Genomic DNA, 25,658 nt, shown 5'->3' on the forward strand with positions numbered 1-25,658 from the left:
TTTTGATGACGGCCATTTGGACCGGTGTGAGGTGATACCTCATTGTAGTTTTGAGTTGCATTTCTGTACTGATTAGTGATGTTGAGCATTCTTTCATGTGTTTATTGGCCATCTGTATGTCTTCTTTGGAGAAATGTCTATTTAGGTCTTCTGCCCAGTTTTGGATTGGGTTGTTTGTTTTTTTGATATTGAGCTGCATGAGCTGCTTGTATATGTTGGAGATTAATCCTTTGTCAGTTGCTTCGTTTGCAAATATTTTCTCCCATTCTGAGGGTTGTCTTTTCGTTTTGTTTATGGTTTCCTTTGTTGTGCAAAAGCTTTTAAGTTTCATTAGGTTCCTTTTGTTTATTTTTACAAAAACAGCATTTTTACAAAATAAAATACAGCAACACTTTGGAAATCGGATTATCTGATTTAAAAAAAAACAGTACTAATTACTTGTGGGACCTTAGTTCCCTGACCAGGGATTGAACCTGGACCCTCAGCTGTGAGAGCTCGGAGTCCCAACCACTGGACTAACAGCGAATTCCCTCTTTATCTTTTCTCAATATCTAGTTTTCTCAAATCTGTGTTCGAGTTTTAGGTCTGTGACTTATAAACTGTGGTACCTTGAGTTTGTTTTTTTCATTTATAAATTAAGGTGCCACAATTAACATTATAAGATTACTATGAGGATAAAATGTGATGACATATAAAAAGTATCCAACACCATCTGTATGACCCTGAGCAAGCTATGTAACTATCCTATGCTTCAAGCCAGTATCTGTAAAAAAGAAAAGATGATAAGGTCTACCTCACAGAGTTGTTCTGAAGATTAAATGAAAAAAATATATGTAAAGCTATGAACTTAAGTATAACTGCTCAATATTTTTTGGCTATTTGTATTTTTATTATTATTCATAATTGTACTAATTTTCAACAGAAAGTTTGTACATTTACCTTGATTTTCTAGGACTCTGTATAATCACAGGTACACACAATAATTTATCTACAAAAATATTCATCATACTATCTAAGAAAAATAAACTGGCTATATAAACCATAGTATTTCTACATTATACATTATTATACAGTCATTAAATGGTGTTTTAAGCCTTCCACTTAAGTCCAAGATGGAATAATAGGAACTGGATTTACCCTCATGCTTAAAACAACCAAAAAACCAAGCACAATATATAAAACAATAATTTTTAGACACTGTACATCAGTCAACCCATGACAGTAATCTCTGAGAGAAGGGAAACAATTGAGCTAAGGCTATTATCCTATTTGGAGAATAAGGAGGATGCTTCCAAGCTGCAGAACAACAGTGATATCAGGAAGTCAGGTAGAATCTCACAACCTGTGTTGAGGAGACAGAGCTGGAGGTTCAGGGGAGCCAGAAAGACTAGTTTGCAGGGGAAAGTTCTGCAGAGGAGACAGCTTCACAGGGAAAGACCTCCAGAAATCTTCAGTAGGTCTCCTCTCAAGGCTTTAGATAAGTACTGATCAATACTACTACTTTGTGAAGAAACTGCCCAAGGCCCAGAACAAACCACGTGAAAGCAACTGAGATCATACACTAAGGCCAGGAATAGTCCATCTTTCCATCAGCCAGACTGGAAAATCTTGCATTTCACAAGGAATTGGACAGAGAACTCACAAGGCTATTTTGTCAGTAGTGGGGGAAAATTAGTCCTAAATATTGTCCATCCGAACAAAGTTTGGAAACAGATCTTGTAAGGATAAACCAATTTCCAAGTAACTTACTGTATTTACTGTATCCCAGAACAAAACTCAAGAATATTTACAAAAATGTAAAACTTTCCAGCACTCATCAGGGTAAAATTCACCATGTCTGGCACCTATTCAAAAATTATCACGCATGCAAAGAGGCAGGAAAATACAACCTACATTAAGGAGAGAAATAAATCAATAGAAGCAGGCTCAGAAATGACACAGATGATAGATTTAGTAGACAAGGATAAGTAACATAGCTAGTATAATTATATTCCAAATGTTCAGTAAATTAGAGGAAAGATTAAGCATGTTAAGTAGAGACATGGAAGACATAAAATTAATGAAAATGAGATTTAAAAAATACATTGGCTGGAGTTAACAGATTACACAGCAGAAGAAAAGAGTAGTGAATATATATTAATAAAATCTATCCAAACACAGAACAACAATAAAATCCAAAACCAAAGATAGGGAAAAGGCTAAAAAAGAAAACACAAACACACACGCACAGCATGAGTGAGCTGTGGAACAACTTCAAGCAGCCTAATCTACTTGTAACGGAGAACAACAAAAATATTTCAAGGAAAAATTTCCATGTTTGACAAAAACTATAAGCACAGATCCAAAAAGCTCAACAAAACTCACGCACAAGGAACATGAAGAAAACCACATCAACAAGTATCAGAATCAAATTGCTTAAAAACATTAGAAGAGAGAAAATGCATAAAAGTTACCAGGGAACAAATATACATTACATGCAGAGGAACAAAGATAAGAATTACAGAAGTCTTCACATCAGAAACAAGGCAAAACAGAAAACAGCAGAGCAACATACTTAAAGTACAAAAATAAACATAAAAACCACTGGCAACCTAGAATTCTATATCCAGCAAAAATATCTTTCAAAAATAAAAGGGAGGGCTTCCTTGGTGGCACAGTGGTTGAGAGTCCGCCTGCCGATGCAGGGGACGCGGGTTCGTGCCCCGGTCTGGGAAGATCCCACATGCCGCGGAGCAGCTGGGCCCATGAGCCATGGCCGCTGAGCCTGCGCATCCAGAGCCTGTGCTCCGCAACGGGAGAGGCCACAACAGTGAGAGGCCTGCGTACGGCAAAAAAATAATAAATAAAAGGGAAATGAAGACCTTTTACTTTATTTATTTGTTTGTTTGTTTATTTACGGCTGTGTTGGGTCTTCATTGCTGTGCACAGGCTCTCCCTAGTTGCAGCGAGTGGGGGCTACTCTTCGTTGCGGTGCGTGTGCTTCTTATTGCCATGCCTTCTCCTGCTGCAGAGCACGGGCTCTAGGCACACGGGCCTCAGTAGTCGTGGCATGAGGGCTCAGTAGTTGTGGCTCGCAGGCTCTAGAGCTCAGGCTCAGCAGTTGTGGTGCATGGGCTCTACAGCGCAGGCTCAGCAGTTGTGGCGCACGGGCTTCATTGCTCAGCGGCATGTGGGATCTTCCCCGACCAGGGATCGAACCCGTGTCCCCTGCACTGGCAGGTGGACTGTCAACCACTGCGCCACCAGAGAAGTCCCAACACCTTTTAGACATATAAAAGTTGAAAGAATTCATGACCATCAGACCTGCACTACAAGAAATGTTAAAGGAAAGTTTTTCAAGCAGAGAAAATGATATCAGATAGAAATTGGCATCTACATGAAGAAATGAAGAACACCAGAGGGACTTCCCTGGTAGTCCAGTGGGTAAGGTTCCGTGCTCCCAATGCAGAGGGCCCGGGTTTGATCCCTGGTAGGGGAACTAGATCCCAAATGCATGCCGCAACTAAGAGTTCACATGCCACAGCTAGGAAGCCCAAGTGCCACAACTAAAGATCCCACATGCTGCAACTAAGACCCAGCACAGCTTAAATAAATAAATATTAAAAAGAAAAAGAACACTGGAAATGGTATATATGTGGTTAAATATAAAATATATTTTTTCTTATTCTTAAAAGCTTATTCAAAGATAATTGACTACTTAAAGGAAAATTAATAGAAATTTAGTGTGGAGTTTATAACTTCTATATAGAAGTACAATATACAACAACAAAAGCACAAAGTCCAGGATGGGGGAAATGGAAATACACTGTGATATCATTCATATAATATATATGAAGAGGTATATTACAATTGAAGGTAAACTGTGATAAGTTAAAGATGTATACTGTTAATATTAAAGCAACCACTAAAATAATATGTCAAAAAGTACTAAATAGTAGCTCAACAAAGGCTTACTTTGTGTGCCAGATGTCAATTTTCCACCTCTCAGGTCTAAATCCATACTTCATTGTCTGCTCCTGCAATAATGGAGTTGAAACCTGTACACATTTTTCCTTTGCCAGTGGCATAACGTCAAGCTTTGTTAGTAGGGGGCGCTGGAAGATTACTGGAACATGAAGGCGTTTCAAATCCTGGTTCCGGTGTGTTCTCTTCAGCAGGCTACAGAATACAGCAGCCAGCAGGACACAAAATCACCCCATGGTTAACTTCATATGACACCTTCTTAGGCAGCTTCAAGGGAAGTTTTGAGTCATAACATCAGTCTATGGGCACTGTCCGCCCCCACCCCGCCAGTACCTCACAAAGCAGATGCCCAATGAGACTCACTAACATGACACTGCAGCAAATTTCTCTAACATGCGGTGCTCCATAGCTATGCCCCCTCTAATGAAGTCTGGACTGCAGCCCTGGTGAGAGGTGCATGTCCAAGATTTTTTCCTTCCTTGAGTACTTTGTGTCCATCCTAGAGATTGTGGCTGCCCCATTTATCTGCTCTTTTTTGTACTTTTTTTTAAAAGATTTTTTTGATGTGGACCATTTTTAAAGTCTTTATTGAATTTGTTACAATATTGCTCCTGTTTTATGTTTTGTTTTTTTGGGCATGAAGCATGTCGGATCTTAGCTCCCAACCAGGGATTGAACCCACACCCCCTGCACTGGAAGCAGGAGTCTTAACCACTGGACCACCAGAGAAGTCCCTGTACTCTTTGAAATCTTCTTTATGCCTTAGTAGTCAGTCTCACATTAGACCAATCCTGTTTCAGTTAATAATTATTAATTAAAATCTCCCTGCTCATATTAATGTATAGTTTCTGTCGTCCCACTGGACCATGACCGACACAAATGAAATCATAAAAATTACTCTGTTAATCCAAAAATAGGCAGAAAATAAGGGAAAGAGGAATAAAGAATACTCGGGACAAATATAAAATTAATAGCAAGATAGTAGGTTTAAACATATCAATAAAATTAATCACATTAAATGTAAATAGTTTAATCACCTCGATTATAAAACAGATTGTTAAGTTGGATAAAGAAGAGAAGAATCAATTGTATGTTGCCTATAAGAAAGCCACTTTAAACATAAAAACAAACGGGTTAAAAGTAAAAGGATGGTAAAAGATATTCCATGCTAACACAAACAGAAAACAGAAGCGACTATATTAATACCAAATAAAGCAGATATCAGAGCAAAGAATATATGTAAAGCCATGAACATAAGCTACAGAACAAACCTAAATAAATGTAAACAAATTCAAAACATAAAAATTCGTTCTCTGATCACAATGGAGTTAAATTAGAAATCAATACCAAAAAGGTATCTGGAAAAAGATTCAAATATTTATAAATTAAATAAACATTTCTAAATAACTCACCAGTCAAATAAGAAATCAAAAGGGGGAATTCAAAAGTTTTTGAAACTGAATAAAAATGAAATGCACCTAAGACAACACTTAATGGCAAGTGTATAGCATCAAACATCTATATCAGAAAGGAAGAGTTCAATGAATGACTTCAATTTTTCAGTTTAAAAAAAGTAAATTAAACCCACAGTAAGCAAAACAAATAATAAAAATATGAGAAATCAGTGAAATCTAAAGCAGAAAATAAGAGAAAATCAATGAAACTCCATAAAACTGATAAACCTCTAGCTACACTAATCAGGAAGGAAGAGAAAAGACATTAATTATCAATGTCATAAATGTACTCTATTAACTGTACATTGAAAGGATAAAAATGAAAACATTATGCCAAAAAATTTGACAACTTAGATGAAATTTAAAAATTCTGAAAGGCACAAACTACCAAAAGCTCATTCATATATATAACCTAAGAGACATATGTTTATTAAAGAAATTAGATGTGTAATTAAAAACATTCCCAAAAATAAAAGTTCAGGTCCAGATGGCTTCAGTATTGAATTCTACAAACATTTAAGGAAAACAGAGAACTTCTACATGAAAACATAAAAAAAAACCTTGATGACTGTAGGGTAGGCACAGATTTCTTAAATATTAAACAAGCACAGTCTATAAAAGGAAAGTAATGAATAGGAGTTGTTCAAAATTAAAAACTTTTCCACTTCAACATATACTATTAAGAAAAGGGAGGGGCTTCCCTGGTGGCGCAGTGGTTGAGAGTCCGCCTGCCGATGCAGGGGACATGGGTTCGTGCCCCGGTCTGGGAGGATCCCACATGCCGTGGAGCGGCTGGGCCTGTGAACCATGGCCGCTGAGCCTGCGCGTCCGGAGCCTGTGCTCCGCAACGGGAGAGGCCACAACAGTGAGAGGCCCGCGTACCGCAAAAAAAAAAAAAAAAAAAAAAAGAAAAGGGAAGCCACAGACTGGTAGAAAAGATTTGCAAAACATATATCTGACAGCTAGAATACTACAACTCAATAATAAAAAATAACCCAATTTTTTAAATGGGCAAACAATTTGGACAGAAACTTCACCAAAGAAGATATGTGGATGGCAGTAAGCACATGAAAAGATATTCAACATCATGAATGATTAAGGCAATGCAAATTAAAATCACAATAAGACACCACTACCCACTCCTTAGAATGGCTTAAATTATTTCCCCAGTGGTAATAAAAGTATTTACTTGCAAAGACTGTACACAAATGTTCATAGCATCTTTATTCACAGTAACCCCAAACCAGAAACAATATCCACCAACAAGTGAATGGATAAACAAATTGTGGTGTATCCATATAATGGAATACTACTTAGCAACTGAAAGGAATGAAATATTATACCTGCAACTACTGGATGAATCTCAAAATAGTTATGCTGAGTAAAAGAAGCCAGATTAAAAAAGAGTACAAACCATATTATTCCATTATACAACATTCTAGAAAATGCCAACTAATCTACACTGACAGAAATCAGATCAGTGGTTGCCTTGGTGGTGGTGGGGGGGGGGGGGGAGTGGAGGATGGAAGAAAGGATTACAAAGGAACAATAGGGAACTTTTTGGGGTGATGAATATGTTAATTATCTTGATTGTGATGATGGTTTCCCAGGTATATACATGTCAAAATTTATCAAATTGCATACTTTAAATATGTTCAGTTTATTATATGTCAATTATACCTAAATTAAGCTGAAAATTTGATATAGAAAACAAATAGGTAAATGGTTATAGAGTGTAAGACTAAAAGCATATAGCCCCGGGCTTCCCTGGTGGCGCAGTGGTTGGGACTCCGCCTGCCGATGCAGGGTACACGGGTTCGTGCCCCGGTCCGGGAGGGTCCCACGTGCCGTGGAGCGGCTGGGCCCGTGAGCCATGGCCGCTGGGCCTGCGCGTCCGGAGCCTGTGCTCCGCAACGGGAGAGGCCGCAGCGGTGAGAGGCCTGCGTACCGCAAACAAACAAACAAACAAACAAACAAACAAAAAAAGCATATAGCCCCAAAATATAAAAAGTGATTATTTCTAGTTCATGAGATGAGGGGTAACTTTTCTTGTTTGTGCTAAATTTTTTCTAAATACATTCAGTGGACATGTTTCACTTTTGTAGCTGTCAACTACATCTCTTCACATACTAGGCAGTCAACAGATGCTTAAACTAAATCACTTTCATTGATAAACTTGAAATATTATCAATTCTCAAAGGAGAAACACATGTAAATATCTTACAAAGCTAGGTAAAACTTTAGTATTCACCATCATTTTAGATCATTTATATATTATGTCTAAACATATAATACTGGAGGTTCATGCATATTTGTAATATGGGTCTTATCTCCCTCATGAGTTACAAGAAAAGCAGAATGCATCATATATTGTCTTACATATGACAGGTGTTCAAAATGTTTACTGAATTCATAAACGAGTGTCTTATAGACAAAGCTGTCTTAGAACTACACCTACATCAGTGCTTAGCACAGAGTATGTTCTCAAAATTTTGTATCCAACTTTTAAGAAAACTTAAATCCCTCTGTTCAATATGAGTTTAACCTAAATCAAATACCAAGCAAGGACCACTTCTTATTTCATACATAGCACAGCACCACACGAAATCATAGATGGTGACAAAGTACTTCTGAAATTGAATCCAAAATTTCTGGAATCACAAGCTTCCAACACAAAAACACAGCTAAGAAATTACACAACAGTACTCAGATCCTGTGGCATTACACAGGATAAATAAAGCAAATGAGCTCCTTAAAGAAATGGCTGATTCCAGGTCTGAGGCAAGGAAATTAAATACATCTTCTTACACCAGAAAGTAGAAGTACTTAGAGACTAATGAGGACATGTTAGAACGGCAAGAGTTGGCTTGCAAAGATTCCCACTGGCAAAATATTCAAAAATAATAATAATGGCAACGGATTATAACATATTCAATGTTTTTTTTAAATCCATGGGTCCAACTCTTTATAGAAAAATCCCACCTATTAATTACAAAGGGATGAAGGTACTTTTACTAAGTGATAAAACTTAGCATCACCAATAATGGGACAAACTAAAATCATGTCTCCTAATGTAACCCAATAGAAGTATACAAAAATCATCTATGTGGCACCCTCACCAAGAAATGTTTAATTTGAATTATGACCAAACAACTAGACAAATACAGACAACAGGTCTGGACTTTTAAAACAATGGTGACGTCAGGAAAGAACAACAAAAAGGCATGAAAAGCCTGTATTAGGTTAAAGAATATTAAAGAGACATAACAACTAAATGCAATGCCTGACCTTTGATTGGATTCTGGATTTTAAAACAAACATCTATAAAAATTATTAGGATAATTTAAGAAATCTGAATTTGATTATACGATTTTCTGTTATTGATGTTTTATCACTTAGTAAAAGTAACTTTTATTTAAAATAAAAATAAAGTGAGAAAGCAAATGTGGCAAAAAGTTAACAGTGAGTCTATGTGAATGGTATATAGATGTCCACTGTATTATTCTTTCAACTTTCCTCTAAGTGTAAACTTTTTCAAAATAAAAAGTTAGGAAAAGCAAATAATGCTTTCAATATAAACAGTTTGAAGAAATTCATAATATTGATATTTCTAATATTGCTTAAACTGACTTGAAGTCACCTTTTTTCTTGTAAAATAAGAAAAATACAGATTTGCAGGCCTAGCCTTAGAAGTAAGTCTCTCTGTATTTGTAATGTCAGTACCCAGCACAGTACCTGATATATAAGTAGAAGGTGCTCAGTGAATATGTTTGTTGCTTATGGTCTTATGAGTTGATACGGTAGAAAACACAGTGAATTTAGAGTTAAGTTTCTGCTAAACCATTAGTAGCTGTCTGGTTTTAGACAGGTCACTTTCCCTCTTGACACCTCAAATACTTGATCTGTAAACTCTAAGAAATAATACCAACTTATATATACCCCAGATTATTACTAAAAAATTCAAATAATGTAAGTAAAACCACTTAAAAATACTATGCAACTTGTTTTATTATTTCTATCTCTAATTACACTCTGAATGTTTACCATATTAGTTTTTAAAAATTACTTCTAAATGTCTTACTTTCATTTGAGGAATTTAAAGGAAAAAAATCCTGAGAAATTTATTTAGCAATATAATCGTTTAAGTATATCTCTCAGTAACTAGTTATTTCTCTTTTGACAAAAAAGTAGTGCTCAAAGTTGACTCAGACAGCACAGGGGTTTTTTTGTTGTTGTTTTGTTGGTTTTTTTTTAAAAAAACTTTTGTAATAGTTTGTAATAAATTTAAGTAGATTAGAAGCTCAAAAGAAAAGGGCCTTCTTTCTTGACTCTGCCATTTACAAGAGCCACTGGACCTTAGACAGTTATATATTATATGTACACATATTATAATATGTATATAAAATATATATGAAGGATCAAGTAAGTACAGACTGCCAAAATGTCATGAAACAAAGGGCTAATCTAGAAACTTAGAGGGATACCTTCTTTAAATTGGATGGATCAAAGAAATTAATTGTTTGTAATTATCACTCATTCCAAATCACGTACTTGGAAAGCTAAGGGAAAGTGCTAGAAACCTCTATCAACTGAAACTGAATCACAAATGAAAAGAGAACCCCTCTGAAATTATAATATAGATCAATGGGAAAGTATGACTTAATTTTCAATTTGAGTTCTTCAAAGGCAAAGGACCATATCTGACTCATTTTTGTAACTTCAGTGCCCAGCATAATCTCTTACACCTGGTAGACATCTAATAAATACCAAACAAATAAAAGCAGCAAAAATGCAACTTTCCAAAACACAGAGGTTATATAAAATTCATTCATTCACACATCTACAGTTTATATCTACATTTGACAGATACAATAAGGGTGCACTTTTTAACACTAAAAGGATAGTTATAAACTGAAGATACGTTGAAAGGTATACATGGAAAAAAAAAACACACAAAAAACACAAAACCCAGCAACTCAAAGATATTTCTCAATTTGGAGACAACCAGTTGTAACTGTATCTTACAACACATTAATTGTAAGTGCCTCACCATAGTGTGGTATCATTCTCGCTTCTGAACACCCTTGAAAACTATAAAAAGGAATGTTAAGCAGTTATATGACAGCAAGCAAAATGACCTAACACTGTTTTTGCTTTTTGTATGAGGATAGAGTAAAATATTATCCAGCTCTAAAATTCTATGATTCCATGAAATGTTCCATGTAAACTTGTACTATTTTCAGGTATACAAACATATTCATGTAAGGAAAAACTTTGCTTAGAGATTGGTTCTTAGCCATTATTATCTTGTAATAGCTTTAAATGGAATATAATCCATAAAAATATTGAATCACTATGTTGTACACCTGAAACTAATAAAACATTGTAAATAATACAAAACTTCAATACAAAAAAAAGATTGCCCTTTCATAATTTGTAAGGTATTACTTGCATAATAAATGTGCAAGTTATTTGCATAGTTGACCCGAATAAATTATCAGATTTTATTTAACTGAAAACTGCAGTCTAAGCTTCCTAAAGCTTAGACTGCAGTTTTCAGTAACCATGCACTTTCTATCTCTTTCCATATATTACCCATACCATATTGTGTTAAAATATTTCCTTAATTTAAAATCATTTCAGTCCAATTACCCAAACAAACCTGATCTCCCATATTTAAGTACTCCAAAACAACTGTGTATTCATATTATCGTAATAGGAATAAAGTTTGATGGCTCAGTAGCCCCTAACACATTTTTTTTCAATTTCAGATATTAATAATGATAAGTAAATGACTGAGTGGTCCTAAGGTATTTGGGAGTGCACCTCATCAATAAAATTAAATACAATATACACCTGTAACTTATATACATCAACCATACTTCAACTTAAAAAAATAGCAAGGGTAAAAAAAAAAAAGACTTAAATACAACAAAACTTTGTTAGACCTACTTTGAAGTTTGGCTTGAATCTCATGCGCTTCACACACTGCACTATTTCTCACCAACTGCCGCCTCTTCCCCACCCCTGGAATTCACTTCCTGTTCACCTCTCACCCTTAAGTATGCATGTCAGAAGTCAACAGCCTTAAAGCTACTGTTAACAACTAGAGTTTCTGTTACTCAATGCAGAGATCAATCCTTCTACAATATAGTACACAGTTTAATAATTAAGATCATATTTTAGAACTAGCTAATATTCCAGAAATTCCCAGTCCAAACAGAACATTTTAATCTAGAAGATTTGACAGAAATGTCAAAAACTAGTCCACTATAACTGAAAAAAAGCAACTAAAAGGGAAATTCCTGCATAGAATTTCTATTTTGTGTTTTGGTTTTGACAGCAAAGAATTTTGAAACTTCTTATAAGCAATACCTTGCCAAATGCATAAAGATTTAAACAAATTCTGATAAACAGAGGGATGTTACTTTATAAAAATTTAAATTATGCATAAGCGGAGTGACAAGTTTTTAAATTATTCGTTATCTGTTGATTTTTTGATGTGGAAAAGTTATGACTATTAAAAAAAAAAAAAACCCCAAAACCCAAAACCAAAAAACCAAAAAAACTAGCAAAGAGCTTGGGATCCTCTGAATTCAATGGGTATGAGCAAAGTATAGCAAGTTCCTTGCTTTAGGTTTACATTTAGTTTTAGAGAGGTTTTCCTCCTTTTTTTTCCATAACAATTTCACTTACAGGCAAAATCAGCTGTGCTTCTGATTAAGATAACTTTCAAATATCTTATGTGTTCCAGTAAATTCTTACTTAAGTGAGGGTGATTCCTGGAGGTGTAACAATAACCATAACAAATTTGAACATACAAGACCTCCCTATAAAAATCTAAGATTTCTTTTCATCTTTTCCTAACTGATCATTCTACCACCATCACCATCACCCTTGGAGGGGGTGGGGGGGCAGGGAGCCATATAATTAAAGATTTTGATGCTTAATAGAATACATTTCAACTATCTGGAAAATTTACCCATCTATGATAAATAATTCCCTGATGTTCCTGGATAGCAGAGAACTTGTCACATTTCCTTACCTTTCTTCCTTATTTGTAATTGCCACTCAGGAGCTAAACAGGCAATATGAATGATATATCTTACAAAGAAACCCAAAATTAACAACCATAGAATCTTAAGAGTTGAAAAGAACCTACCAATTTAGTCCATTTTCCATCCACTGCAGGAATTCCTTCTGTGACACATCTGAGCCATTCCATCTCCCTACTTTCAGTGAAAGAGCTTTACTTCAAACTTCCTTATACTAATCTGTTTTTCTGTGACTTCCACTTAGTAGACCCAATTCTGACCTCTAAAGTCCTTCAAACATCTGAAGATAATTATCAGGTTTACTTTTAGGGCATTTGTTATCATCTTAAACACAATCTTATTTTAAAAATGTCAAAACACTTTTGCAAGCAACAGTTATTTCACTTTACTTTTGTTCTTTGTTGTTTTGGCGTTGTTTTTCCCTCTGATAATGAACAAACTATCTGCCAGAAAACATGAGATGAATGGTCTTCTCCACTTAAAGATTCTAAAGCAAGTTTCTGCCTCATCAGTAAGGTAGATTTTTAAAGGGGTGGAGGGTGAGGTGAGAAGCGAGAAATCATTTAGTATATTATTGTTATACATTACACTGCATTAATAATATACTTTGAAGTAAGTGAAAGTAGTTAAGACCATATATAATGGAGTCAAATCTGATTTGAATCCAGTCTGGCCACTGGTTGTCTCTACATTGGCTGTGTAACTTGCGGTATATTACTTAACTTTTCTGTACCTCAGTTTCCTCCTGTGGAAACTGAAGGAAATAACTGACTCCAAATAAAAGGACTGTTGTGAAAGATCAATGTGTTAATAATATATGTTAAGTATTTACAACAGTGGCACAAACATAGTGCTCTATCATAGTGCTAGTTATCCTAATTTTTGCTTACTACTCTGTACCTACTTTAAATTGAACTATTATGGTAATAAACACAACAAAAATATAAACATATTTTAATTACCTTGATTCAGATTTTTCCAGATCTCAATAATAACTTTACTGTTATAAGGTATTTAGCAACCTTACAATATGGCAAACTTTTAGCCATTCAAATTCATTTTCAGAAAAATATTTTATGACATGAAAAATGTCTGCAACATATTAATTGGAAGGTTAAAAAAGCAATTTGCCAAACAGCATAAACTATGTGATCTCGACCTTGTTTCTTAAAAATGCAAAAATATGTAGGTGGAGGACAGGGAAGAGACAGACAACAGGTCTCACTGAAAACTTATACAACAAAATGTCAACAGGGATATAGTGATATTACAAGTAACTCATTTTTCATCTGTTCTCTGTGGTCCAATTTTAAAATAATGATTATGTATTAAATTTTTCATCAGAAAAAAATCCAGTATTTTATTATTTATTTATCTGGCCGCACCGAGTGGCTTGTGGGATCTCAGTTCCCTGACCAGGGACTGAACCTGTGCCCCCTGCAGTGAAAGCGAGGAGTCCTAACCAATGGACTGCCAGGGAATTCTCAAAAATCCAATATTTTAAAATGTTCCTTACATTGGCTGTTCTAACCTTTCTCTAAGTTTCTTTTTTTTAAACTAATAAATAAGTTTCCCTACCTTCAGGGGAAAAAAAATAAAAATTCAAGGTATTAAATAAAGTAATAAATTCATCAGAATACAAAAGCCAACAAGGAATTATGTACAATTATATACATCATAAAATTCTATCTCCTGTGTTGATTGCTATTTTAGCTATCCCACATATCTTTCACTGCTGTAGAACTTTTACAGTAAATTTAATTTACAAATATTGAGAGATCGCACACTGCTCCATAGAGTGTTTCCACTTTACAAATAAGAAGACAAAAATGAAAGATTTTGTGTTACAAAATAGCAGTATGTCATAAAAGAGCAATGAAAAGTTGATAGTATTATTCTCTCAAAATTCCTTTGCTATAAAAGTTAGAGATGAAAATAAGCTAGTATTTCTCTATTATGGTTTGTGAGTATTTACATTTAGAAACACTTCCTGTTGCTTCTCACCTTTTTTCTCTTCTCTTTTTTAAATGGTAAAATTCTAGAGTCAATTATATAAGAAATGTTCTCAGCAATATTCACTGTTTTTAATGATTGACACAGACTCTAAGACATTTGAAATTATATCCACAAACACCCTACCTCAGTTGGGGAATAATAAAAAGCAAGGCTTAGAAATATTCTTTACATATCCAATATTCTCAGTGAAGCTTTCTAAAATTCTAAATAGAGAGCCATCCGTGAGTTTTCAAACAGTAGATTAATAAATATCTTATTTTGGCTATAACAATATGTGTCCTTTTTTAAAATTTTGATAAACCAAAAATTATACCACTTTATTCTATACACATATTTAACAATGCTAATTTAGTCTGAAATGAAATTACTACGTTTAAGAGAGTTAAAAAAAAAAAAAAAAACCTAGGAAAAAAATTCTTTTCATAGAACCTGGGGAAAACTGTAATAGTGTAACATTCTGTCTACGTCGTAACCATAACTGTTCAGAAAATGCCAAAAATTACACAGATAAAAGACTTATATGCTCTGCCACAATTTGTCATAAATTATAAATATTAAATAATTTAAATTTCACATATTTAGGATATCTGACATAATTCTGTACATATAACACCTATATGCAATCCATATTAATCATAATCAATCTCCTACCTTCTCTACCAATCCATCTCTATTCTTCACCCCGACAATGAAAAATGTCCAACTCTAAGTCTTAACACTAAGAAATAATAGGAAACTTGAGAACAGACTTTCAATAAGTCAGATAAGTATTCAAAGCCAGCTGCCCTTTATCAGTTTTTAAACATGTAACAAAAAGAATAAGAAGTTAGTAAAACAAAACAAACTCTGAAACAAAAAGGTGAGTAGATTTAAATAAAACCTTATGAATGTATCAGTGTAGATAAGATGATTTATTAAAAGCTGCTGCTGTTGGGTCTGAAAAAAGTTTCTCTCCGATGGTACTAAGTACTGATACCTAAATATTAGTATTAAGTTTAGTACTAATATCTAGATATTAGTATTAGGGACTACTTTAGATATTTATAATTATCCTCCATTCATTCCAAATCTATAAAAGGGAAACTGTACTTCTTTTTAAAGCTCGTAGAACATGTTTAGGAAAACATGAATTAAAAAAAAAAATCCTCAGAAAAATACAATTAAGAAAAGAAGTTAATAAACTTCAGATTTTATAACTTCAATTATATGCTGGACAAATTAATTAGTCAAGGTAGACAGATACCTACATAAAAAGTAGATAGATGACCCTAGGTTCAATCAGTAGAGGTTTTTCCCCAGGGTCCTTCTAACTAAGATGCTTGATCCTCTTCCAGCAGAGGGAGCAAAATCATAATATTATTATATTCAGGCCACAAAAAGAAGGGGAGGAGGAGAGTTTACAAGTCCCTTTTAAATATCTTAAATCTATCTAGACAATTCAAAAGCTGTACTGAAAATATCATGATTCCCAAAGGAAAAGAAAAAGATTTTATCTTTTTCAAACACTTCAAAAATGGTTCCTAAATACTTAGTTTCAAGAACCATGGTATACTTCATTGTCCTCCAAATCTCACAAGTAAACAACGTACTGAAGCGTTTTATAAATCTTTAATTTAACAACAAACTTTCAGAAAAATGATAAAAATATTGCATTAAATACATTTAAAAAAATTTTTAAAGTAATACATTCACATGACAAAAGCTATAAAAAACAAAGGAAAGTGTAATTGCACTACCCTAAAATAATCTATTTCCTTTCAGTATTTTTCATATGTATATTTTCATACTGCTATGAAAAATTATAATTTTAATTTAATTTAATTAAAAAATTAAATTTATACTTATAAAAACATTTATTAAGTGCTTATTATATGCTAGGCATGGTTTTAAGCACTTTTACATGTTACAACTCTCTTCATCCTTATCAAAGCCCTTTTATTTTCCTTATTTAAAGATGAAGCAAATGAGATGCATAGGAATTATTAAATAGCTAAAAGTCATGCACCAAATAAGTAACATGAGCCAAGATTCTAACCCCGGTAGTCTGGAACCAAAGCCTGTACTCTTAACCACTTTACTGTGATCTTAATTTTGAATTATGCTTTTCCCCTATCACTAACGTATTATCAAAGTCTTTTTAATGCCTATAATAGTCCATCTAATACGGATATGATAACAAACTGTGCTGTTTCCAATTTTCCCTTATAGATACAGCAAGATAAATACCTTTGGGTATATTACTTTTGCTATGTTTGGGTTATTGTAATAAAGTATTTGTATACTCAAACATGCCACCAAATTGCTTTCCAAAATATCTGTATCAATTACAAAGCTATGTAAAAGTTCCAATTTCGCCATAAATTTGCCAGTGTTAAGCATCAAAATTAAAAAATTTTTTCTGGGGAGGGGGAAGGGTAAGCTGTGACAAAGCGAGAGAGTGGCATGGACATATATACACTACCAAACGTAAAATAGATAGCTAGTGGGAAGCAGCCGTATAGCACAGGGAGATCAGCTCGGTGCTTTGTGACCACCTAGAGGGGTGGGATAGGGAGGATGGGAGGGAGGGAGACGCAAGTGGAAGAGATATGGGAACATATGTATATGTATAACTGATTCACTTTGTTATAAAGCAGAAACTAGCACACCATTGTAAAGCAATTATACTCCAATAAAGATGAAAAAAAAAAAGACTGCTCACAAAAAAATAAAGTCTATTAAACAAAAACAAATTTTTTTCTAGTACGTAAAAATGAAACCACACTGCAACTGAGTTATTACTAAAGTTGCATATTATTCTGAACGTTATGTTTACTAATTCTACTTCCAATTTCTGTGAATTTCAGCTTTTATGTTTTAACCAATTATCAACTGAGATATTATCAAATTATATGAGTTTTTTATAGGAATATTAACTCTACACCCATTATATTTGCAACAAAATGTTCCCAATCTATTGTTTTCCTTTTAATTATGGTTAAGTTTTTGTTTGTTTTTGATAATAAATCTTTCTGTTAAAGGCAATCATAATTGAAAGTTACAACAGACGTCTTAATACCTTATAATTTTCTAAATATAGAAGTCTATTGCTTTGAGCACATCAATGAATGAAACTTTCAAATATGAGACTACTGAAAATAGAAACCTTTATCAAAATATACATTCACCTGACAGAATGACTGAGTTTGAGAAATTCTGAATATGTCTCATATGAAATTAACTCAATGAGTAAAAACTCACCCCACCCCAAACCACCAAAATTAGAGCTACATACCTGTCGCTGTAAACATAGGCGATTTCTGTCATGTAAATGCTGATGATTAGAAAGTGATGAATGCCAACTCCGAGCCTGAGTATGCAACTGAGTTTGAGCCATATCAGAAGGCCGTGTTACGAGATGTGAAGTAAATTGCCGATCAAGGTCATGATCTAAAACATGACTTGAATTATCTTGTCCAAATGCTGACTCATCAAATTGGGGAAGGAGACCCTCCTGAAGGAGGTCTTCTGGGTCAAGTCCTGTGAACGGCTCAGTTTGAGATTCCACTTGATGAAGTAAATTCTCTTCCAAAGATGAAAAGCCGTTAGTTTCTACATGATCATTGAAATGGCCCATTTGAGTTCCTGAGTCAACAGGATCCGGGAAGTTCATGTGAACAGGAGATAATTTTGAATTGCTGTAATTACCCTGAGGATGTGATGAATGCAACATTTGGAAGTTATTTGAATGCAGCGATGTATTGGGATTTAGCATATGCTGAGTCGATTCTTGCTTGATTCCCCTATGAGGTGAAAAGGAATTACTCCCAGTAAAATCAGATAAAGTCTGATTTGTATGATTAGGTGCAAGAACTGCAGAGGACTGAAGAAGACTATTTGGTGACACATGATTACTGGAAAAGGAATAATGTGAAGAAAACTGCTGTGAATTACTGACAGAACAAGAAGTCATATTTGGAGAAGGTCCATTAAAATTTCCTTCTTGATGATTGCTACACTTCAGGAAGTGTACTGAAGGATTTGACGTTTGAGAAAATTGCTGCATCGAAAGGGACTGCTGTGAAGTAGATGCATTATTAATTTGTGGTGGATGGTTAACACTGACTCTGTGTGGACCAGAAACATTAACATCCATAAAATTTTTAGACTGGCTAAGAGAATTTTGCCCTGGGTTAAGATTATTTCTGTTTTGTTGTGAGCGTAGCGAAGTGCACTGTGTTTGTTGTTCATTGGCCTGAAATAAGGCAAAGTCATGGTGTGCCACAAAGCTTTTAGTTTGATGCATAGAGTGAGAATGTCCTTGTTGGTGAAAAGGAGACCCATTTTGACTTGAAATGCTAGTAGCTGTCTGATGGCCCCACATTGGACTGCCATCTGCTACATCTGGAAACAAACCATTGGGCTGGTTCTGAGGGTGGATCGGAGAACAGTTAAACTGAGAGTGTGGAGATAACACATGTTCAGCTGGGCTACCAAAAGACTGATTAACTTGGTGAAATTTCATTGAATCAAACTGATTTAACTGTTCATAATCAGTCATCTTCTGATGTGTTGGAGTACCTTGAACATGGTTCAGTGAGTCTATGTGCAAAGGTTCAAATTCTGCACCCAAGTTCAATTCATCAACTAGTGAAACAGGTCCTGGTTGTACAAATGCATCATCTGACAAACCTTCTAAGGTCTCACCAAACAGATTGGCATCATCAAAAAAGTCCATCATTGGATCTGTCATCTTGAAAAATTCAATAACAAACTGGGCTGTTCACTCCAAATGGAGTATATTCAGCTTCTCTGTAGTAGATATTAATGGATCATTTCCAAAGGTCATCAACTAATCCGAAACAGGTCAATGTTCATTATTGCTCTAGATAACGACATGTCAGGAAGTGTCAGAATCCTAGGAAATAAGAACAAAAAGTTTGATAATGAATATTCATTGAAGTTTTACAAACAAAGTTTACATATGATTTAAAAAACATAAAATCTCAGTGTACAGTATGTTTTGGTAGAGTAATTCATTGCAAATAGCTCATTAATATTCCTTACAAGGAATCGACATATATACACTACCGAATGTAGAATAGTTGGCTGGTGGGAAGCAGCAGCAGAGCACAGGGAGATCGGCTCGGTGCTTTATGACGACCGGGACAGGGCTGGGACAGGGAGGATGGGAGGGAGGCTCAAGAGGGAGATGTGGGGACATGTGTATGCATATGGCTGATTCGCTTTGTTGTGCAACATAAACTAACACAGTATTGTAAAGCAATTATACTCCAATAAAGATCTATTTATTTATATATGTATATACATTCCCTACAAGGAAAAAATTTCTAGTACGGGGACATGACTATATACATTTAAAAGTAATGATGTATATTACTTCATTTTGAAGTTCACATGTTATAATGACAGAATGTAAAGTAAACTTGAGAATGGAATGTCAGACTCTCTCCCATACCATGAAATGGCCATCACTCCCCAGCAGCTCTAGCATGTATAAAATATATATGTATTACATTTTAATGTTATGTCTTGCTAAGATAACTGACATCAGAATCCTCTTAGATTAGCAAATATGCTGTGATCTTTTGCTCTAGACCTCTTGAGCAGATAAAGCTACTATTTCATATGGTATATGTGGAACTACATCAAGAAGAGCAACTGTATGAGGTCATGATAAGCTGGCCCTAAATGAGATAAAAGTTAGCCATCTGGTCAGCTGACAGACAACACAGACATGTGCTATGTTGGGGATGTTGCAATATATTGCCACCATGGTCCTCTTGTTCATCTACCATGGAAGATCAGCCTACTGACAGCCAACTGATTTAGACATCTGTGTAGCAAAACCAAGCACCTTTCTGTTAACAGTTATATTCGTTACTCTATCCCTAAGAGGCCCACCATTAAATCATTTGGAATAATCCGTTGCTTATTATAGCTACTAAACTGTGCAAATAAAGTGTATTGATAATCAAGCTGAGGCAAAAACAAACAGTAGCTTAAGCTAAGCAATAAATTAATCTTACGATAATATCAAGAGAAAAAAATGGTAACATTTATACACACACACACCTCATATACATACATACAATTTATGTGTGGAAAGGATCTAATAGGTTACTTGCTAATCTAATATGAAATGGCTGGCTAATTTTGTTCCAGGCTGGACTCATTCCAAACATTTTCAACAAAGGTAATTTAGGGTTCTGCCCCCACTGTCTTACACAGAGAACCACAAATGGAGATACTTGCTTCTCTACATATTAGTTTATTCAAAAATTAGCAGAGGTCTAAGAAACTTTTCCAGAACTTCTATTTTGGGAGGTCCGTTTTAGAAAATATAAATATCCTAAACAAAACGTCTGTTCACTATTTAAATGAAGAAATACTTCTGAAAAATTCTGAGAAGGAAAAACTACCAAAATCTATATTAATTTTACCTAGAAATGGACTTATCAATCACAATGGTATACAAATGCTTTAACAAACATATAATTTTAAAAAAGGTACAAATGCAGAAAAAAAGAAATTATTTTTCCAGATTTTATAATTGTGAGACAAAGCAGATAGAGTACTATATGTTCTGAACTGAACATAGCATTAACCAAAATAATAATAATAATAAAGTAGGTTAAGTCACTTCTCTGGAACATACCTTATATTTAGCTATAGACTCTAGACAAGGGAACATCTATGTATACCTAACCCAATAGTCAGAAAAGCAACGTCCTATATATTTTTTAATGGACGTATGATTATTTACCAAGAGGAAAAAAGAAGAATTACAATGGAGGTTACCAAATCCAGTATGTTATCAAATACAAAGTACATTATTAGCTGATGTAACATGAAGAAATAAACTATGACATTATACCACTTTGAATTTTTATTTTATAATCTGTGAAATAACTTTTAAGAACATTTTTAGACTTAGACTTATTCCAAACGATTTGAGAATTTCCTCTCCCATGAAGTACTCTTTTTGGTCCATAAATACCTGACTGTTGCTCTGTAAGAAAATGTAGAATTGCTGTCATTTCTTCAACAACAAATATTTGCTCCATTAATATTAAATTTATGCTCTGCTACTCTGTCTCTGTGCCCCTCTGCATAATCAACAACTTTTTTTTGAAGCTGAATAATAGTGTATCTTTTTAGAGACATTTTAAGTAATTAAACATGTATAGTACCGATGTACATAGCCCAGCTGAAGTGATGGCAATGTAAAATCTATGACTAATTTTTTGTACACAAAGGCAATGACAACTACTTCCTGACAGCCACCGGGCAGACAGTGACTGAGACACATCCTGATATCAGAGATATTAAAAGTAGAAAAAATATGTATCTTAGAATTGATTAATTTCCTGAATATTCAGAATGTATTACTTCAAGAGTTCAGAACCCAGTACTACAAAAAACTACTGCCCAATCGAATGCTGAAGGTAAATTATCTGAAGCATATGACTTTAGTTCATATATTCTTAATTATTCTGATAACAGTGAACATAAAATATAAAACATTCTGAATTTATGTACTACAGGCTTGTACATTTGTTTTATTCTTAAGAAATAGTTAAATGTTTTTTAGAACACTGTTCTGGAAATACGTTTATGATGTATCAGAGCAGTAATATTCCATTTAGGAAAGAAATGGTATAGTCTTTGAATTTTTGTACATTATGGTAGATTATGCTAAAGCAAAGTATTTTCTACATTTATGTAACCCGAAGCCTACCGAAAATATGGGGAGAAGTAGAAAGTTTAATTAAGAAAGCAATTTTGCTATCTACTTTTCCAACAAACATTTATTGATAAACAACTTCTAGGCACTAGGATGATGAATAACTGACCTCTGAAGGGGGATACAGACAAGTAAACAGACCATTACCAATATAATACAATATTTGTGCTTTTATAAAAGTACAAACAGAAGAGTAACATCTAATGAGGGAAATGAATATAGACACCTTACTATACTAAGAAGATATACATTTCACATGCAACAAGGTACATGTAAGTCATTAACCTTAGTTATAAAAATAGAAACTAAAGGTGAACTATGAAAACATGCCCATAAAATCTAAAAAAAATGGTCATCTTTTCTGATTTGAACAGTTTATTCTACAATTGATTAATTTCTTAATTGATTAATCAATTAAGCCCCTCTTAAGAGCTATCATCTTATTTCATTCTAGTAAATGTACTATTTTCCAACTTTATAAAAACATCACATCAGTCCGATTTTAACTATTTAATTAAGCAAATATTTATGGACTGTCCATTACATCCAAAGCAGCTTTGTAGAAACTACAAAAGTCCCTGCCCTCAGGAAGTTCAGAATCTAAATGGGGGAGATAAGGAGTAAATGGCACAAGAAAAGCACGTCATATACTGAATAAAATATGATAAACGTGGCCTGAGAGGCACAAGTTTATCTATAAGGTGATTTATAAAGAGAAGAGAGCATACTTGGCAAGTTATTCAGGAAAAGCTTCTTAGAACAATTAGCATTTGAAGGGGTCTTAGAAAAGGGATTGGAAGGAAAGGCCAGGCAAAGAATTCAGGAATAAAGAAATGGCAGGCAGGAAGGAAGTATATTTAGGAAATTGTATGACCACTGCAGAGTATATAAAAGGAGAAAAGTGGAAAATAAAGGTGGAAATACAAGTTGGAGCAATGCTGTAGTGGGCCTTATCAATTAAGTACATTAAATTAAGACATTTGGGGGACAGAATTCTTCTAAAGTTAAAAGAAGTATTTAGAATCAAAAACAAATTACTTATCTATCTTCATTTCTACAGTCATCCGATGCCAAACATGATGATGATCATATAAAATGGATTCAATTATCAATAGGACAGAATCCCTGCCTTCAAAAAATTCATAATCTAGAGGGGAAGAAAACACATAAACAAATAATATGATATACGTCTTAGCAGAGATGTATACAAATCACTATACTGTGGTAGTACAGATCGGATAGCAATTAATTATGTCCGGAAAAGATCAGGAAAGGCAGAGAGAAGAGGTGATATTTGAACTGGGTCATATGAGTAAAAATAAGACCTCTAAATATGTGTTCTATAACAGAATATATATATATATATATATATATATATATATATATAAACTTACTTCAATGGTAAATTTACTTTCCTTAGTGTCTAATAGTTGCTTTTTCTCCAAGACATTTCTATATTCTCTAAGTCTCTCAATAATTTTGAGACTAAATGAATTAGCCTTCCCAGTAATTTCCACACATTAATAGCTTTTCCAACTTAATACAACCATTGATCCCTACCAAATTATTCAGTCCTCTATTATAGTCATGTCTGCAACATTTCTATACAGTATTAAATTTCTGCTACATTAATTTTTACTTTGTTTATGAGCTACTTATAGCTATTTCATATTTGTACCTGGAGAAAATTCAGTTTAGGATTCATCTCCTATAGAATGATTCTGCCTACTCAAGCCTGTCTAGTAATGTGCATATGATAAATAATAAATAATATTGCATTGTGATAATATATTACCTTTTCTCTCCAGCAGACTCTACACCCTTGGAAAAAAGGAACACCTTTATAATCTTTGTATCCTTAGTATGTTGCCTAGCATAGTAGGCATGCAATACATTTTTGCTAAATCAGTGAATGACTACACAGGAATTAGAAAGAACATGATACTTTAAACAAACACTAGACCTGAGTCCTGGCTCTACTACCTTCTAGCTGTATGACCTTGAGAAGATCACATACTTTTTGTTTTCATCTGTAAAAAAAACCCAAAGAACAAAAGTAACTATACAAAATATTAACTACAATCCTGTCTGCTCCAAAGATGAAAGGTAAAATACTCTACACGTAAGCTGTAACCTCTATCAGGGTAGAGAACAGGTCTTTTACAATCCCCTCACTCTCTTGCATTGTACCTAAAACTGGCAAGAGCACAGAGGGAACACTAAAGAAATGCCGAGAGGTGAGCCAGGACAAGGCATTTTGGGAACTACTCAATAGCATAATGTGGCCAGAGCATGCTATTAGCCCAATAGAGAGATGTCGAGAGGCAAGCAGAAGTCAGATATCCAGGTCTTTTATTAGCCATGTTAAGAAATGTGGACTTTATCCTAGAGGCAATAGGGAACTATTTCACCGATTAAAATTTCTTCTCTGGCTTAACACTTGACTAACATTTTTACTGTGGCTACTAACATTTGAAGTTATTGTTAGATAGCAAATATCACCTCTTCCAATGACAGTGACCAAAACACTTAAAGTTGGACCCAGAAACATTATTTTAAAAAATTAAATGATAATGACAAGGATATTAGTCATTTTAAAGAATATCCTGGGAATTCCTCTCTTTGCTAGATGGGATGCTGCCCAATTCATGAATCATTTAATAAAGCCAATTAGATCTTTAAAATTAAAAAGAAAAGAATATTCTTACTTGGCAAAATAAAAAGCTGGCAAACTTGAGTTTGCCATTTCTTTGTTTAAAAAAAAAATGTTCTGTATACTTCTAGAAACAACTCTTGTTAAGGCATTCAAACTAGGCTTGAATACCTATTAGAAAGTTCTTCTTTACATCAAGTCAAATTTCCTCCTTCCTTTCTAGGCATTTACTTTGAGATTGTTTAAAATAAACCTAATTGTGACAATCCTTCAAATTCCTGAAGATTTATGTCTCCCTTAAAGCTTCTCTTTTCAAAGCTATAGGCAAAATATTCCCCATTTACTGAAATGGGAAAAATTTTATCTAAAACGGTTAAAATAAAAGTTTAATGTTAAAGGGATAAACCTTCAACTATTGGTCCCATATTACTAATTTCCCTAGGGTTCCTATAGTGCGTCTACGTACATGACAGGTAGATAGTACAGAATTTACTAGCTTAATAAATTATGTGACAATATACTAGTAACCAGGTAAAACCACCCTGAAATAAGAAAGAATCACTAATTAGATTACACAAATAACTTTATGAAAAGATTCATAAATTAGGGAATTCCTTGGTGGTCAAGTGGCTTTCACTGCCAAAGGTGCAGGTTCAATCCCTTGTCAGGAAACTAACATCCAGCAAGCCGTGGCCAAAAAAAAAAAAAAAAAAAAAAATCATAAACTAGATTACAAAAGAAAAGTAGCAAACTGAGAAATACTGCAACTC

The 25,658-nt window shown here is 34.1% G+C and overlaps 1 protein-coding gene across 11 annotated transcripts in view; it reads right to left on the reverse strand.

Moving 5' to 3' along the window:
* CHD9 (chromodomain helicase DNA binding protein 9) overlaps positions 1-25,658 on the reverse strand; it is a 244,096-nt gene that overhangs the window by 145,989 nt on the left and 72,449 nt on the right. For 7 of the 11 annotated variants that reach the window (XM_019932504.3, XM_019932505.3, XM_073795588.1 and 4 more), the window contains 2 exons: positions 23,274-23,382; positions 17,763-19,385 (listed from right to left, as the gene is read on the reverse strand). In XM_019932504.3, coding sequence (XP_019788063.1) covers positions 17,763-19,220 — 1,458 coding nt within the window. In that variant the 5' untranslated portion in view covers positions 19,221-19,385; positions 23,274-23,382. Of the gene's footprint in view, positions 1-17,762; positions 19,386-23,273; positions 23,383-25,658 lie in introns of those variants that run through there. The other 4 variants (XM_073795587.1, XM_019932510.3, XM_019932507.3 and 1 more) reach the window with 1 other exon arrangement.

Source organism: Tursiops truncatus, chromosome 19 (genome assembly GCF_011762595.2).
Source record: "Tursiops truncatus isolate mTurTru1 chromosome 19, mTurTru1.mat.Y, whole genome shotgun sequence".
Classification (NCBI taxonomy): domain Eukaryota; kingdom Metazoa; phylum Chordata; class Mammalia; order Artiodactyla; family Delphinidae; genus Tursiops; species Tursiops truncatus.